We start from the raw sequence: 17,019 nt of genomic DNA, 5'->3' as shown, positions 1-17,019 counted from the left end.
ATGGAAGGAACAGACATGATGACATCACCCTAGGCCCTCAGGATGGTTCTCTGAATGGGGTTAGCATGCAATACAGTGGACTGTGTTTCTGGGCACGTGATAGCCTAGGTCTTAGAGGGAAGAGCAAATGCCTTTGGGGAGTTTTTAAAGAATACATATGTTGAGGCTATAACTTCCACCTCCTTTGAAGAACTGAAATCTTAAAGGAGTGGGGAGTGTGTTTTTTAAAAAGTCCCCCTGCCTCCACTTTGAGAAATCACTGCTTTAAGGCAACTCTTAGCTAACTTGTATCACTGTTTTAAGGCAACTCTAGTTAGCCTGAAGTGTGAAATTTTTTGGAACATATTTTAGATTTGCCCATAGCAACCTGTGATACCATAATCATAGGATTGATATTTTTGACTGAAAAAAGTGGGTAGTCCTTGCTCTATTATCAAATTGTTTTTTGTTCACTTCCAGAGACTGGTCAGTTTCAGTACAAAGGTTCTCATAAGATACAAGACAAGCCTCAGGTACCTGAGGCATGATCCCTGACTCCTATCCTGAGTACCATGTGGTTTTATCAAGGGGATTTTCTCTTTTGGAGCCTGGTTCTTTGATTTAGACATGAGACTTTAGGTGCCTTTACTTTCTGTTGTGGAGAGTGACTGGTCAGGGACTAGTATGCATCTTAGGGATTCTTTTGGAATTAGAATATTCTGGGTTGTAGCCAATCACTCTAGCCACATCTGCTGGGAAAACTGACAGCCTTAGCAAGTGGGAGAGATGGATTTCTCTTTGTTTAGATTGCTTTGTTGTCATCTGGTTGTAAAATAGTAGAAGGATGTGACTCTAAGGTAATGAAACTGATTTAAAAGAAAAAAATAGCATAGATAATGTAAAGCTGTCCCCTTCAGAGTGGTTACTTTGGGAAGTTCCAATCTGATATGCTGCTGTTGCTCAAAGTATAATTAAAAGCCATCATTTGAAATTACATTCAGAACCTTCCTCATTTACTTTGTATTATCTCTAGTGCTGAAAGAAACTTTGTTTTTTGAAGGTAGACTAAACTTGAAAGTAGTTATGGGTCTTTCGGTGTGAATGGTAAATGAGAGAGGAGAGATGAACTGAATAAAACTGTTGTGATGAAAATATTGAGACGTTTTCTGAAATAGCTTGTAAATTTGATTTAAAGGCAATTTCAGAAGAAAATACTGTTGATCCTTGAACAACATGGGGTTAAGGGCACTGACCCTGCGCACAGTTGGAAATCCACATCTAATGTTACAGTTGGCTGTCCAGATCTGTGGTTCTACATCCATGGATGCAACCAAATGCGGATCTTGTAGCACTTTAGTATGTATTTATTGAAAAAAAAATCCACGTTTATAAGTGGACCTGTATAGTTGAAACTCACATTGTTCACATATATATAATGGAATATTATTCAGCCATAAAAAAGGAATGAGTTTGAGTCATTTCTAGTGAGGTGGATGAACCTAGAGCCTGTTACATAGAGTGAAGTAAGAAAGAGAAAAACAAATACTGTATATTAACACATATATATAAAATCTAGAAAAATGGTACTGATGAACCCACTTGTAGGGCAGCAGTAGAGATGCAGACAGAGAATGGACTTGTGGACACAGTGGGGGAAGGAGAGGGTGGGACAAACTGAGAGAGGAGCATTGAAATATACGCATTACCACATGTAAAATAGACCGCCAGTGGGAAGTTGCTGTATGACAAAAGGAGCTCAGCCTGGTGCTCTGTGACAACCTAGAGAGGTAGGAGTGGGTGGGAGGTAGGTGGGAGGTTCAAGAGGAAGGGGACATATGTATTCCTGTGGCTGATTTATTTTGATAAATGGCAAAAACCAACAAAACATTGTAAAGCGATTATCTTCCAATTAAAAATAAAAAAAAACCCTACACTGTTCAAGAGTCAACTGTAGTTTTAAGCAATAGTAGTATTAATGAAATTATATTTTCTCCCATAAAAATAATTCTAAGCATACCACTCAGTTCAGTTCAGTTCAGTTCAGTCGCTCAGTCATGTCCAATTCTTTGCGACCCCATGAATCGCAGCATGCCAGGCCTCCCTGTCTATCACCAACTCCCGGAGTTAACTCAAACTCATGTCAATCGAGTTGGTGATGCCATTCAACCATCTCATCTTCTGTCGTCCCCTTTTCCTCCTGCCCCCAATCCCTCCCAGCATCAGAGTCTTTTCCAATGAGTCAACTCTTCACATGAGGTGGCCAAAGTATTGGAGTTTCAGCTTTAGCATCAGTCCTTCCAATGAACACCCAGGACTGATCTCCTTTAGGATGGACTGGTTGGACTTCTTGCAGTCCAAGGGACTCTCAAGAGTCTTCTCCAACACCATAGTTCAAAAGCATCAATTCTTCGGTGCTCAGCTTTCTTCACAGTCAACTCTCACATCCATACATGACCACGGGAAAAACCATAGCCTTGACTAGATGGACCTTTGTTGGCAAAGTAATGTCTCTGCTTTTGAATATGCTATCTAGGTTGGTCATAACTTTCCTTCCAAGGAGTAAGCGCTTGAGTAAGCGTTTTTTAATTTCATGGCTGCAGTCACCATCTGCAGTGATTTTGGAGCCCAGAAAAACTGTGTCCACTGTTTCCCCATTTATTTGCCATGAAGTAATGGGACTGGATGCCATGATCTTCATTTTCTGAATGATGAGCTTTAAGCCAACTTTTTCACTCTCCTCTTTCACTTTCATCAAGAGGCTTTCACTATATACCTGAATTTTTATTACAGTTATTAAAAATAATTCTCATGATCTTATCATTGTACCTTGTATTTTGCTAAATCAATATAAAAGGATAATGGCTTTAGTATATAAAAGACTTGAGCTAAATATTACCTGTGGCCCAAAAGTAAGGTCTTAGAGTATATCAGAAGTTTTTCACTAGACCCAGTTCTCTATATTTCTCTTGGAATTAAAACTCTACGTTGCTTTGTTTCCTGCCTTACCAAACACAATGACTGAAGTCATTTTGGAAAGGGCCAGATTGTGGGGCTGCTACTTGGAGCTGTGCAGGCCGTGCACTGCACAATGCCAAGGGGCACTGTTTGCATGGCCTAGGATATTGATGGAGCCTCCTGGAATTGTGCAGTGTGGAAGCCCTGCCATGTTGTTTTGTTGCCTTTTTACCTGAATGACTGCTTTCATATTTTATGAAGTTATGTTGTTCATTTGCTAAATTGTGTCTGACTCTTTGCCACCCCATGGACTGCAGCATGCCAGGCCTCTCTGTCCTTTCATAACTTATGAAGTTACACAGTACCCTCAAAATTCATCTCTTGTTATGATAGGATCTATGCTGAAAGTGTTGGCATGTACACAAATTGAACCTCTCTTGAACACACTTTATCTTTTAGGAATCTTTAGTGTTGCCTCGTTCAATGGAATATAGTTTGAAAACTATAACTTTAGTTAAACTAACCCATTTTGAATTACATTCTGCCCTGTTTTATTTTTCGTTTTAATATGATGTGTGCCTGCTTGTTGAATTTAGTGCTTAATTTCTATGAAACACTTAATAGTCTGTTATTTTCTTTAAGACAACTAAAAGTAATCCAAGTTAATCTCTAAGTTGAGAATTTAATTCTCAAAGACTCTTTGGTCTCAGGACTTTGAATCTGTTTTCAGCCATTAAAATCCAGCATGTAGTACTATTTTGTAAGAAACCTTTTGCTTTTTAAGGAAAGTTCATCTTTTTTTTTTTTTTTTTGCAGAACACTGTGACTGATCTGACAGTTCATCGGGCAACTCCTGAAGATCTGGTAAGTTTACTATGGAAAGTTAAGTCATTTGTTCAGTGTCTTACTTGATACTTGGTTTTTAACCCACAGAATAGAAAGCATCTTACAAGTTGTTCAGTTATTTTTAATCTTACTTATGTCTATATAAAATCAAAAAGTGTATGTCCTTGGCTTCCTTATTTTATGAATAATAATTATCATGTATTAGAATTTCATTAGATAGGTTCAGTTTACACTTTATATCTCTCTAAGTCCAATATTGTCCTGTCCACATTTATCATCTTTTCCTATCTGTAGATACACAAACATTATTCACCATTACTTCCACATGCAAACATACATAATAATTTATTCCTTGAATGTGCCATGTATATCTCCACATTTGAGCCCCAGGTCATGCTATTCTATTTATTTGGTATGGTTTCCCTACTTTCTTCTCCTTCTGTTCAAATCTTACTTTGCTTCTTTATCTTAGTTCAGGTTTTACTTTAAAAAAGTTTCTACTATAGATTTGTTATTTTTTAAACAGCTTTATTCAGATGTAATTCACATAACATAAAATCTGCTCTTTTAAAGTGTATGATTCATTGCTTTTTAGCATATTCATGTATGATTCATTGCTTTTTAGCATATTCACAGAGTGATGCAACCATCATCACTTTCTAATGTTGTAGTATTTTCATCACTCCCTCCCCAAAGTAACCCTTCACCCATTAATAGTCACTTTCTGAGCCATGCACCTCCAATCCCTGGCAACAATTAATATGTTTTGTCTATGGATTTGCCTATTCTGGGTATTTCATATGCATGCAGTATAGTATGTTTCCCTTTGTATCTGGCTTCTTTCTTTTAGCGTGATATTTTCAAGTTTCATCTATATTATAGCATGTATCAGTACTGTGTTCCTTCTTATTGCAAAATACTATTTCATTTATGGACATACCAGGTTTTATTTATCATCAGTTGTTGGACATTTGGGTTTTTTCATTTTTTTTTTTGACTGTTATAAATAATGCTGCTATGAATATGCATGTACTAGTTTTTGTGTGAACATGTACTTGTAGTCTCTTGAGTGTATACCTGAAAGTAGAATTCTGAGTCATATAATATTTCTATATTTAACTTTCTGAGGAAGTGCCAAACTATTTTCCAGAGTGGCTGTCCTGTTTACATTCTCATTAGCATGTATGGAGGTTCCATTTGTTCCACATCCCTTGCTGATATTTGTCATTATCGTCTTTGTGGTTTTAGTTCACCTAGAGGGTATACAGTGGAATCTCATTGTGGTTTCAGTTTGCATTTCCCTAATGACTGATGATGTTGAGTATCCTTTATATATACTTATTGACCATTTGTAGTATCTTCTGTGGAGAAATGCCTGTTCAAATCCCTTAGCTATTTAAAAATTGCCAGAGGAAATATGTGACAACTATGACTGGGCTTAGTGAAGAGAGGGACATAAAATATAAAATAAAAGTAAAATTGGATTATTTGTGTTTTTATTGAGTAATAGTTCTTTATATATTCTTGATATTTCTTATCAGATATATGATTTGCAAATGTTTTCTTCCATTCTGTTGGTTGTGTTTTTACTTTCTTGATGGTATCCTTTGAAACATAAAAGTTGTAAATTTTATGAAGTCCAGTTTATCTATTTTTTTAGTCACTTGTATGTTTAGGGTCATATCTAAGAAATCGTTGTCTAGCCATGGTTCACAGATATTTACTTCTGTGCTTTTGTTGAGGAGTTTTTAAGTTTTAGCTCTTATATTTCATCCATTTTGAGTTAATTTTTGTATAAGGTGTGAGGTAGGAGTCCAGCTTCATTCTTTTGCAAATGGATATCCAGTTGTCTAAGCACCTTTTATTACAAAGACTATTCTTTTCACACTGAATTGCCTTGGCACCCTTGTTGAAAGTCAGTTGTCTATAAATATGAGGGTTTATTTTGGATTCAAATTTATATTCCATAGATCTCTGTGTATCCTTATGCTAGTGCCGTACTCTCTTTGAATTTTGTAGCAAGTTTGAAGTCTTACTCTTTGAAGCTGCCCAACAGTTACTTTTACCTCTGAAGCGTTGTACTTACTAGCTACATAAGACATTGAGTATATGCCATCTAATGCATGGCATTTATGTCCAATCTTTCTGGGCATATTATTAATGTTTTTGATGGATAAAGGCCATATCTTATATGTCTTTGTGGGCCTAGGAATCTTAATCATAGTAGGTACTCATTAAATGTTTGTTGAGGATAATAATGATGCCCAACTGACTTAAAATTCTGTATTATGAAAAATTTCAAACTCATGTGAAAGTAGAGACAAAAATAAAAAGAACTACCATATACTGTTCACCTAGATATAATAGTTTTGAAAATTTTGCCATAGTTGTTTCATTTATCATACCCTTTACTTCTTCACTGAAGCGTTTTAAAGCAAAGCCCAGAGGACATGTTATTTTGTCTACTAGCTTGTTTTATTATTTTATTTTTTGGCCACACCCTGTGGCTTGAGGGATCTAAGTTCCCGACCAGGGACTGAACCTGGGCCACAACAGTGAAAGCCTGGAATCTGACCCACCAGGCCACCAGGGATTCTCTGGGTCTACTAGTTTTAGATACTTCTTTTTTAAAAAATCATTTTTGAAAATTTAGGAGTTGGTGAAAATTTTTATTGTGAATATAAGTTCTTTGCTCCTGAAACATTCTTTCATATATTTTTCTTCTATATAGATCCGTCGTCATGAAATACACAAATCAAAGAATCGAGCATTGGTCCACTGGGAGCTCCAAGAAAAAGCTTTGAAGAGGAGATGGAAGAAGCAGAAACCGGAAATTTCTAATCTTGAGAAGAGGAGATTGTCTATCATGAAGGAGGTAATGATAAACTCATTATCCATAGAATTAGAAAGCGAAGAAGAGGAAAGTAGGTGTCTCTCTTTCCCCTCATATCTATTGACGTTGGAGAGACTTTAATCATTATCATGTCCTTATACAGTGGTCTCCCTGGAGAAGGGAATGGCAACCCACTCCAGTATTCTTGCCTGGAAAATCCCATGGACAAAGGATCCTGGCAGGTTATAGTCCATGGGGTCACAAAGAGTTGGGCGTGATTTAATAACTGAGCATGCACACAGGCACACAATGATGTATAGGTGGTCTGTGGATAAAGGAGCAGAGTGAGGATTACAGTCTAATTTTATAGTTTAAATTCCTGCTCTATAGCTTACTAGCTGTATATTTGAAAGAATGTTTCAGGAACAAAGAACTTATAGTCACAGTCAAAATTTTCTTACTAGCTCACATGGTCACTAGCCGTGTGACCTTAAATTACTGACTTCTCAGCCTGAATTTCCTTATTTTAAACTGGAATAACACTACTTGCCTGATTGTATTATTATGAGATTTCAGTGATAAAATACTAATAAAGTGATTAGTATGGTCCTTGGCACATAATTAGTGCTATATATATATATTTAGGCTGCTCTAATTGTTTTTCTCGGTTCAACAGCCATGCTGTTAAATTATTTTGCAAAAAAAAAAATGTGTGCTTGTCAGTTGCTTTTATTTGGTTTAATCTTTTGCCAGATGTAGGGTGTTTGAATAAGTAATCAGAGTGTGTAGGAATAAGCAATATGAAAAATAAGAAGAAACTACAGAAGAAAAATCTTTTTATTTGGGCTGAAATCATTGTAAAAGAAATGCCCTTTTTCTTCTTGTTCAGTGTTGGAGCTTATGACACTTGTCTGTCTGGGTGACCTACTGTAGCTTCAAGTCACATTCTATCTTTTGAGGAATTTGTTAGGCTTCCTAGTGAAATATGAACGTCTTGACTTTCTATAACATGAGAAGAATTATATCTCCTAAATAAATGTTTGCACAAGCTTGTAAAAAGAACAATGGATTGAGAGAGAATGATTCTTTAGAGGTATGTATCTTTTGGTGATCTTAGATAAGTCACATGCTTTTAAATATTATGTGGTAATTCTCCATGAAAGAGCTAAGAACACAGATCTGGCCAGGGGAAAGGGTGACTTTGAGTCACCCGAAAGTCACTTTGAGGTGACTCTGGGCTTTCGTTTCCCCTCCCTAGTGGTCCCTGCTCACGTCCCGAATCTCTTATACCTGGTAGTCGTGGTAGAATTAGGGGTGGAGGAGGAGTGGTCAGAGAGGGTGAGTGAAGTTTCTTTGCCTTCTCTCTGTAATGCTGCTTCCTCATATTCTCATGTAATGTTTCTCAACCCTGATTCTAATTTCCATTAAAAAAAAATTCCCATTCAAAAAACAGTATCTGGATCCAGAAACACTTACACTGGGATAGTCTGGTTCAGTGGATCTGGGATGTGGCCCTTCTTAGGTATTTTGTAGACTTTTGCTATGTAATTTTTAATATTTCTCTAGGGCTGAGAACCTCTGCTATTAGTGGGATTTAGACATTTCCATTTAACAACATATTTTGGAGGTTTTGCTGTGTTAGTATCTAGAAATCTACCTTTTCTTTTTGTTGGCAAGGTTGTATATGGATGTACCACAATGTATCTATCTAGTGCTTTATTGGTGGACATTTGGGATGTGTGTTAGAGTATGGTACAGCATCTGGGGAAAAAAGGCCCCGGGATATAGCGGTTTAAACAAAATAGAAATCTGTTCCTCTCATATGGAACAACTCAGAGGTACATGGTAGTTGGTAGTGAGCTCTCCAGTCCTTTATTACAGGGCATTCATGTCTGACTGCAGAGCGGTTGCTCCTGCTTCCTTGAGCTGTTTCCCAGGCAGCAGGAAGAGGGTAAGCTAGTACATGCTGCTCCTTTTATGGATCACCCAGAAGCTCTGGCTTCTCTCCATTTTCCAAAACTTCATCAAGTGACCATTCTCACCTATGAGGGTGGTTGGGAAATTAGCTGTGTACCTGGCTAACTTGGGAGTTTCCCTGTTAAGGAGAAAATGGAAAGAAAGGATATTGATGGATAAGTCTGTCACCCACAGATTATTTCCTGCCTTGTCATGGAAATAATGTAGTGAATATCCTTGAGTATGTTTTTGAGTACATGTGTAAATATATTTGGGGCTTCCCAGGTGGCTCTAGTGGGAAAGAACTCACCTGCCAATACAGGAGACATAAGAGATGTGGGTTTGATCCCTGGATCAGGAAGATCCCCTGGAGGAGGGCCTGGCAACCCACTCCAGTATTCTTGCCTGGAGAATCCCATGGACAGAGGAGCCTCGTAGGCTACTATGAGACCATAGGCTCTCATAGAGTTGGACATGACTGAAGCGACTTAGCCTTGCATGCATGCATAAATAGATTTGTAGGATAAATTCTTGAAAGTGGAATTGCTGAGTCAAAGGATACATACATCTGTTATTTCAATGTTGTTGTATTATGTCTAATAAGGGATGTCAGGGGATCAACTGAAGAGGCCTCCTAGGGCATATCCACCTGGGCGTTATCACGATGTGTTAGAGCTACCAGCACCCATCCCCAAGAAGCTGGGCTCCTAGATCAACCTAAATTAAGAGAAAAGCTCTTTGACCAGCGTAATCTTAGATTTCATTTGCTGTATGATACACCCATGCTGTGGGAATCAAGCAAGCAAGGGTCCAAACCCAAATCAGAGACAGCAAGGCTTTGATAAGGATTTTAATCATCCCAACAATATAGTAACTAACTTATAGTCTCCTTAAATTTTCCCAGTGCTGTCTGGTTTTTATTATCAGAGAACAAAACTGTTAGCATGAGAAGTTTCACATACTGTTTTTTAAGGGACTTTTATCTTTTGAAAATCCAAGATACGTTCTATTAATACCACTCATAAGTTTGGCTTTGTGCTCTGAAAACCCATCTGGAAAAGTAATATATACAGATGGGCCTGCAGAGATTGATTTTCATATCATAAGGGTGAGTTTTATCATAGAGAAGTGGTAAAGAAATCCAGAAAGAGGAAGAGAAAACCATTGCACTGACCTCTGGTCACTGAAGCCATCTGCCACCAGGAGCCTGTGCAGGGACCAGCAGGGAGAGGGCTTCAGGACCGTGGATTTACTGGAGACCTCACTATAATTAACATCAGGTCTTAAAACAACTTTTTAAATTGAAATATAGTTGATTTCTAATGCTGTGTTGGTGTCACGTGTACAGCAAAGTGATTGTTATGCGTGTATATGAACATTGGGGTGCATGTATCTTTTGGAATTAAGAGTTTTCATCTACTCTGGATATATGCCCAGGAGTGGGATTGCTGAATGATATGGTAGCTCTGTTTATAGTTTTTTAAGATTTTAGTCCCCAACCTTTTGGCACCAGGGACTGGTTTCATGGAAGACCATTTTTCCACAGACCAGGGGTGGGGGGACGGTTTCGAGATTATTCAAGAACATTATATTTATTGTGCACTTTATTTCTGTTATTATTGCATCGGCCCCACCTCAGATCACCAGGCATTAGATCCCAGAGGCTGGGGACCCCTGTTTTAAGGAACCTCCATACTGCTCTCCATAGTGGCTGCACCAGTTTACATTCCCACCAACAGTGGAGGAGGGTTCCCTTTTTTCCAGACCCTCTCCAGCATTTATTATTTGTAGACTTTTTGATGGTAGCTATTCTGACTGGTGTGAGGTGGTCCCTTGTAGTTTTATTTGCATTTCTCTAATAATTAGCAATGTTGAGCATATCAGGTCTTGATATGGTAAAGTTACTCCTCAACAATCTGCTTCTGACAATTTATATTTCTTTAATTTGATAGGAGGTCAGTGCCTTTTAAAAAAGTTAAAACAGTAAATTTTTAAAACGGCCATTAAGAAATATACCTTGTAAAATTTTTCTAGTGTAAGTGGTAGATTATAATGCTCCATGCATTTTCTTTCTTAAACTCTTATTGCATGTACTGCAAGATGGCTAACCAGGGATGGAAATTTAAGTTGTAACCATGTTCTCTAATATCCCGAGAGTTGTAGACAGATTTGCAGTGTGTTGCCAACCTTATGACACCGTGTGTGTTGGGGAAGTGGTTGTACTTCATTTACATATAAGGAAACTAAGTTTAAAGAGGTTGGATTTTGCTTGATATCTCTTGATAGGGCCTAGGATGCCAGTCTTCTGACTCCAAATGTGCTCTTTGCCTTATGCCATTCCAAAGCTTACTCTTTGTGGGAGGACAGATTCAGGACTTTATTCTTACCACCTTGAGCCAGCCAACCTGCTTGACTTTAGCAGGGGAAGTAGGGGAAAAAGAATGTGATTTGTTATTCTTCTTCATGTCAGAAAACAATAACCAAGGTCATATTATATACTTGTTTTCATGGTCCAGAGAAATTCTGGTAAGAGCATTTTTTCCCGAGATGTTTTCATTTGAATCAGTGTTGGGAACTGGTCAGTTTCCAATTTTGAAACTCGTTTCAACCCAAGCATGCCATCTGGTGCTGGTGGGTAGAGTTCACTTCTTTTACTCTATTCTGCATCCTTGCTTGTCAGTAGGAAAGTTCCTGAGTTGAAAGTACATGATCAGAGACCCTGCTGTAATGGTATTTTTTGAGTTCTCACTTTTCCAGGATAAAAACTGGAGGAGAATGGATACATGTATATGTGTGACTGAGTCCCTTTGCTGTCTACCTGAAACAACATTGTTAATCGGTTATACTCCAGTACAAAATAAAAAAAAATAAAAATGGTGTGTCTCAAAAAAAAAAAAAAAAAGCAAACCAGCTTGTTTACAAATGCAGAAGCATTGCTTTTTTGTTTGTTGCCCCCAAACTCACATCTTACACTGTGTTTTTTAAGTTGTGGGTCATGACCCATTAGTGGATTATGAAATCACTTTAGTGGTCGAAGCACCAAAGATTCACACATCTGAGTTTATGCCTCAAAGATTCATATGTTTACTGAGTTTTTCAACTGTGGATCACAACTTGTTTATGGATTATAAAATGGAGTTAGTGGGTTGCAACCATCATTTGAAAAATAGAAAATAAAAAGAAAGTATAAGAGTGGTTCTCAAAGAGTAAGGTTAAGCAAAACTTTTATTTTGGTGTATATTTACATTTACCTTTACATTTGTGTGTGGACTGGGTCATACTTTAATAATGTATTTCTTTGGGTTGAAGCCAAGCATTTAAAATCCACTCATTTTCTTCTCCAATTATTGTAGTGGCTCAGTGGTAAAGAATCTGCCTGCCAACGCAGGAGACGTGGGTTCGATCCCTGGGTGGGGAAGATCCTCTGGAATAGGATGTGGCAACTCACTCTAATGTTCTTGTCTGGGAAATCCCATGGACAGAGGAGCCTTGTGGGCTGCAGTCCATGGGTTCGCAGTCCGACAGGGCTGAGCGATTTCACTTAGTGACTAAACAACAACAAATTGTTGTAATAGCCCCATCTACTGGTACTTAACAATATTGCCACTGAGGATTTTAGATTATTTTTATACTCCTGAACAGGCTTTTCCTTTGTGATTTGTTGCGTATATATGTGTATATATATATTTTTCCTGAATAATAATGTTTATCATTAACACGTCTAGATTCTTTCTGATCAATACCAGCTGCAGGATGTATTGGAAAAATCTGATCATTTGATGGCTACAGCGAAAGGTCTGTTTGTTGATTTTCCTCGCAGGCGCACAGGTAAAGTATTCACATCAAACAAAAGTTTCTTTATCTTATTAACCACAGCTCACACCTGGCTATTTGAAAGAATTTAAAATCTTCCTTTAGGTATCATGTTATAGTAAACGTGAGTTGCTATTATTAAAGATTTTCATATGATGATTCACTTATGGCAGTGTAGAGTGCATGTGAAGTCAATTTAAATGAAACAAAATCATCATGGCTCATTTCCCTTCTGCAGGATTTCCGAATGTAACAATGGCTCCAGAGTCCTCTCAGAGTCCCACTGTGGTCAGTAAGGACCCTGTCACCCAGGCCATCCGTAGCGAATCTGTTATAGAGCCTCAGGTAATGTGCTTTGCTCACAGCCATAACGCTCATGCTAAAATTAAGTTGATGTAGATCGGTATTGTGGTAAACATTTCAAAAGCTTTAATACCGAAATACCGAGATGTGGTTGCTAGAAATATTCTTACTCAAGCATGTTGCCCTTTCGGTGAGTAATGCTCATACTAAACAAGATAGGACTGGAGAATAGTAGCTAACCTGTGCTGAATGATTACTTTGGAAGTAGTTACTATTATTATCCCCATTTAGCAGACGAAAAACAGACTCAGAAAAATTAAGTGACTTGTCCAAGCTTACACAGCTAGTTAGCATGAGAGACGGCACTCAAATCTAGGCTGTCTGGTGCCATAATATGATAGTCCATGGGGCCACAAAGAGTTGGACATGACTGAATGACTTAGCACGTATATATGCATGGGCTTCTCAGGTGGCTCAGAGGTAAAGAATCTGCCTGCCAGTGCAGGAGTCACGGGTTCAATCCTGGATTAGAAAGATCCCCTGAAGGAGGAAATGGCAACCCACTGCAGTATTCTTGCCTGGAAAGTCTCATGGATAGAGGAGCCTGTCGGTCTACAGTCCCATGAAGAGTTGGATATGACTGAGTGACTGAGCACGCACACACAGGACTCAGGACCTGTTTAATGCAATTTCCCAAGTTATTTATATCTTCTATGAAAAAAAAGAGAATCATCAGTTAGATGGATGATCCTAGGGAATTACAAAGTCCAGAATCATATAAGTGTACTGTTTGCTGCTTATAAAGGCAATTAAGTAGAACGTTGTACATATTTTTAATAGCTAAAGCCTATTAGCCATATCCCTAGCCAAAAGCCAGGAATATGTATGTATGTTTTGGCAGTTATTACAAAGTTAGCTTTCAGATGATCATGTGATGAGGGTGGGGAAGTAGCAAGAGTCAGAGTTAGAGAGAAAGGAAGGAGCTGGGTCATGAAGGGCCAATGAACCAGAGAGCAAGAGTAGAGCCGCTAAAGGATTTTAAGAAGAGCAGTGTTGCGGTGAAATTGATGGTAGTGTGGAAAATGGATTGGGGAGGGAGGGGCAAGACTGGTGAGAGGGTCTTGTTAAAAGACTCAGATTGGAATCTTGGTGAGAAGTGGTGACGACTGTTCCAAAGCAGTGGCAGTAGGGAAGGAGGTAAAGGGGAAGAGGGATAGATTTGAAAGCTTAAAAAGGGGTAGAATTGACAAGATTGGGTGACTGATTGGATGTGGTGGGTAAAGAAGAAGGATAATTTCCAGTCTGCTGGCTTGAGAATCTGAGTAGATGGTTATGCTGTTCATGGTCTTGATAATATGGTGGGAACAAGGTTTCTGGAAGAATGATAAGGGAGGCTTGCTGCTGCTGCTGCTAAGTTGCTTCAGTTGTATCCGACTCTATGCGACCCCATAGATGCCCACCAGGCTCCCCGTCCCCAGATTCTCCAGGCAAGAACACTGGAGTGGGTCACCATTTCCTTCTCCAATGCATGAAAGTGAAAAGTGAAAGTGAAGTCGCTCAGTTGTGTCCGACTCTTAGCAACCCCATGGACTGCAGCCTACCAGGCTCCTCCGTCCATGGGATTTTCCAGGCAAGAGTACTGGAGTGGATTGCCATTCCCTTCTCCTAGGGGAGGCTTAGGAAAATGATAAATTTTAGACATGATGGGTATTTATGTGTAGGATGTTCTCCTCTAGATATCTTTTAGGCAGTTGGACATGAATGTTGAGGGCTCAAGAGACATCTGGGTGAAGATAGAGGTTTGGAAATTAACAACATTTGGCTTGTAATTGCACCTTGGAATTAGATGTAAACATCAAAAATGCGTCAAGTGAGAGGAGAATGACATTAAATAGAGGGGAAGGATAGAAAAAGAACCAATGAAAGAGATGGGGAAGGAATGGCTAAAAGAAGAAGAAAAACCAAGAAAATAATGGTATCACGGAAGTGAAAAAGAAAACTTTATAAATAAGATTTTGAAGGAAAGAAATGAGTTGCCATCGATATCTAATGAGTGAGAAGTAATGGAAGGCAAAGACAGAAATATCCATTTGATTTGAGAACAAGTGTGTTGATGTTTACCATGTAGAGAACAGTTTACACAGAGTGGCAGGGCAGAAGCAAAGTTGAAGGGTACAAATGGTGACTGAGAAGTGGGGGCAGATCTTTCAAAAAGTTTATGGCACAAAAAGGGAAGATAAATGGTAGGTCAAGGTCAGTACAGGGTCAGGATAAAATGGGAGAGACTTACATTTAAAGGTGGGTGAATTGAAGCTAGTAAGGAGAGGTTGAAAATGGAGAGAGAAGGGCAGTTGATGGACCAGAGGAGGTAAGAGGGTTTGGTTTCTAGACCACGTGTGGAGGGATTTGCCTTAGAAGGAAGGACCTCTCTTCTCTTAGGACAAAAAGAAATAAAAGATAAGGGTGTATGTAACCGGTCTGTGTTGTTTATTTAATTGTAAAAAGGCTCTTAACGAAGTAGATGATGATGAACAAGAAGGAACTGTTAACAGCCAGTCAGAAGAAAGTGAGAATGAGTTGGATAACTCTCTAAGCTCTCAGTCAAATGCAAATGCAGGAACGTAAGTATATATGGCGTAAATATCTACAGTGCTTCCTTTTTCCCCAAGGCCATCTCTCCCCTCCCCAGCTTTATTGAGGTATAATTGATAGATAATGTTGTATAAGTTTAAGGTGTGCAGCTTGTTGATTTGGTATACTTAAATACTGCAAAATGGCTACCATCATAGCTTTAAGTGATGGGTGGTTAATACCTCCATCACATCATATAATTACCATTTCTTCTTTGTGGTGAAAACATTTGAGATCTTCTCACTTAGTACCAGTCTGTAAGTCTGTTTTGTAAATAAGTTCATTTGTATCTTTTTTTTTTAGATTCCACATATAAGTGATACCATATGATGTTTGTTTTTCTCTGTCTGACTTACTTCACTTAGTCTGGATCTCTAGGTCCTTCTGTGTTGCTGCAGATAGCATTATTTTGTTCATATTTATGGCTGAGTAGTATTCTGTTGTGTATATATACCACATCTTTATCCATTTATCTATTGATGGACACTTATGGATTGCTTCCATGTCTTGGCTATTGTAAATAGTGCTGCAGTAAACATTGGGGTGCATGTATCTTTTTGAAGTATGATTTTCTTTGGATATCTGCCCAAGACTGAGATTGCTGGATCATCTGGTAGCTCTGTTTCTAGTTTTTCAAGGAATCACCATACTGTTCTCCGTAGTGGCTGTACACCCTCTCTAGCATTTATTGTAGACTTCTTGATGATGGTCATTCTCACTGGCCTGAGGTGATATCTCATTGTAGGTTGATTTGCATTTCTGTAATAATTAGCAGTGTTGAGCGTCTTTTCATCTGCTTTTTTCCATCTGTATACCTTCTTTGGAGAAGTCTCTGTTTAGATCTTCTGCCGATTTTTTTGATTGGGTTGTTTGTTGCTTTGATATGTATCTGAGTGAGCTGTTTGTATATTTTGGAGAGTCACTTTATTTGCAGATATTTTCTCCCATTCTTTGGATAGTCTTTTCTTTTGTTTATGGCTTCCTTGCTGTGCAAAAGCTTTTGTGTTTAATTAGATTCTATTTGTTTATTTTTGTTTTGATTACTGTAGCTTTGTAATATTGTGTGAAGTCTGGGAGCCTTGTTCCTCCTGGTGTGTTCTTTTTCCTCAGGATTGCTTTGGCAATTCTGGGTCTTTTACGGTTTCGTATACATTTTAGTATTATTTGTTCTAGTTCTGTGAAAAATGTCACGGGTAGTTTGATAGGGATCACATTAAATCTATAGATTGCTTTAGGTATTATGGCAATTTTAACAATATTAATTCTTCCAATCCAAGAGCATGGGATATCTTTCCATTTCATGTGAGGTTGACTTCTCTACAGAGGTTGCAAATTCTAATGTCTACCAGCTGATCAGTCACAGTTCTTAGTGGGCTCTGCAGGCCCAGATCCTCCAACTTTTTAAAGGAAACCAGAGAATATAAAAACCTAATTTTTAAATTTTGGAAACTTTGAATGTAAAAAAATAAAAAAGAAAACCAAATTATGTGTGAAACAGTGTTGGAGCCAAACAAAGCACATTTTCTGCCTAGAGGCATCCCTCTGGTTGCAGTTTTCAACCTCTGCCGCTGGGACTTTTGAGAGCTGCAGTTCAAGGCACCACTAGGGGTGCCTTGTTGATCAGTTCCTGAGGACTTGATGCAGAAGCTCCAGAAGAGAAAAGTTGCAGGGCGCTTCTGAGATGCTTCACCGTCATTGTATAT

At 38.4% G+C, this 17,019-nt stretch overlaps 1 protein-coding gene across 9 annotated transcripts in view; it reads left to right on the top strand.

Annotated features, from left to right (window-relative positions):
• The window catches only part of SPICE1 (spindle and centriole associated protein 1), a 58,127-nt gene that overhangs the window by 9,755 nt on the left and 31,353 nt on the right, over positions 1-17,019 (top strand). For 6 of the 9 annotated variants that reach the window (XM_019982302.2, XM_019982221.2, XM_070788136.1 and 3 more), the window contains exons 3-7: positions 3,751-3,798; positions 6,512-6,655; positions 12,295-12,397; positions 12,621-12,727; positions 15,191-15,306. In XM_019982302.2, coding sequence (XP_019837861.2) covers positions 3,751-3,798; positions 6,512-6,655; positions 12,295-12,397; positions 12,621-12,727; positions 15,191-15,306 — 518 coding nt within the window. Of the gene's footprint in view, positions 1-3,750; positions 3,799-6,511; positions 7,707-12,294; positions 12,398-12,620; positions 12,728-15,190; positions 15,307-17,019 lie in introns of all 9 variants that reach the window. The other 3 variants (XM_070788146.1, XM_070788142.1, XM_070788152.1) reach the window with 3 other exon arrangements.

The sequence above is a fragment of the Bos indicus genome, chromosome 1 (genome assembly GCF_029378745.1).
Source record: "Bos indicus isolate NIAB-ARS_2022 breed Sahiwal x Tharparkar chromosome 1, NIAB-ARS_B.indTharparkar_mat_pri_1.0, whole genome shotgun sequence".
In the NCBI taxonomy this organism is placed as follows: Eukaryota; Metazoa; Chordata; class Mammalia; order Artiodactyla; family Bovidae; genus Bos; species Bos indicus.
The sequence above is the reverse complement of the archived record's forward strand: the minus strand, read 5'-3'. Positions and strand labels throughout refer to the sequence as shown.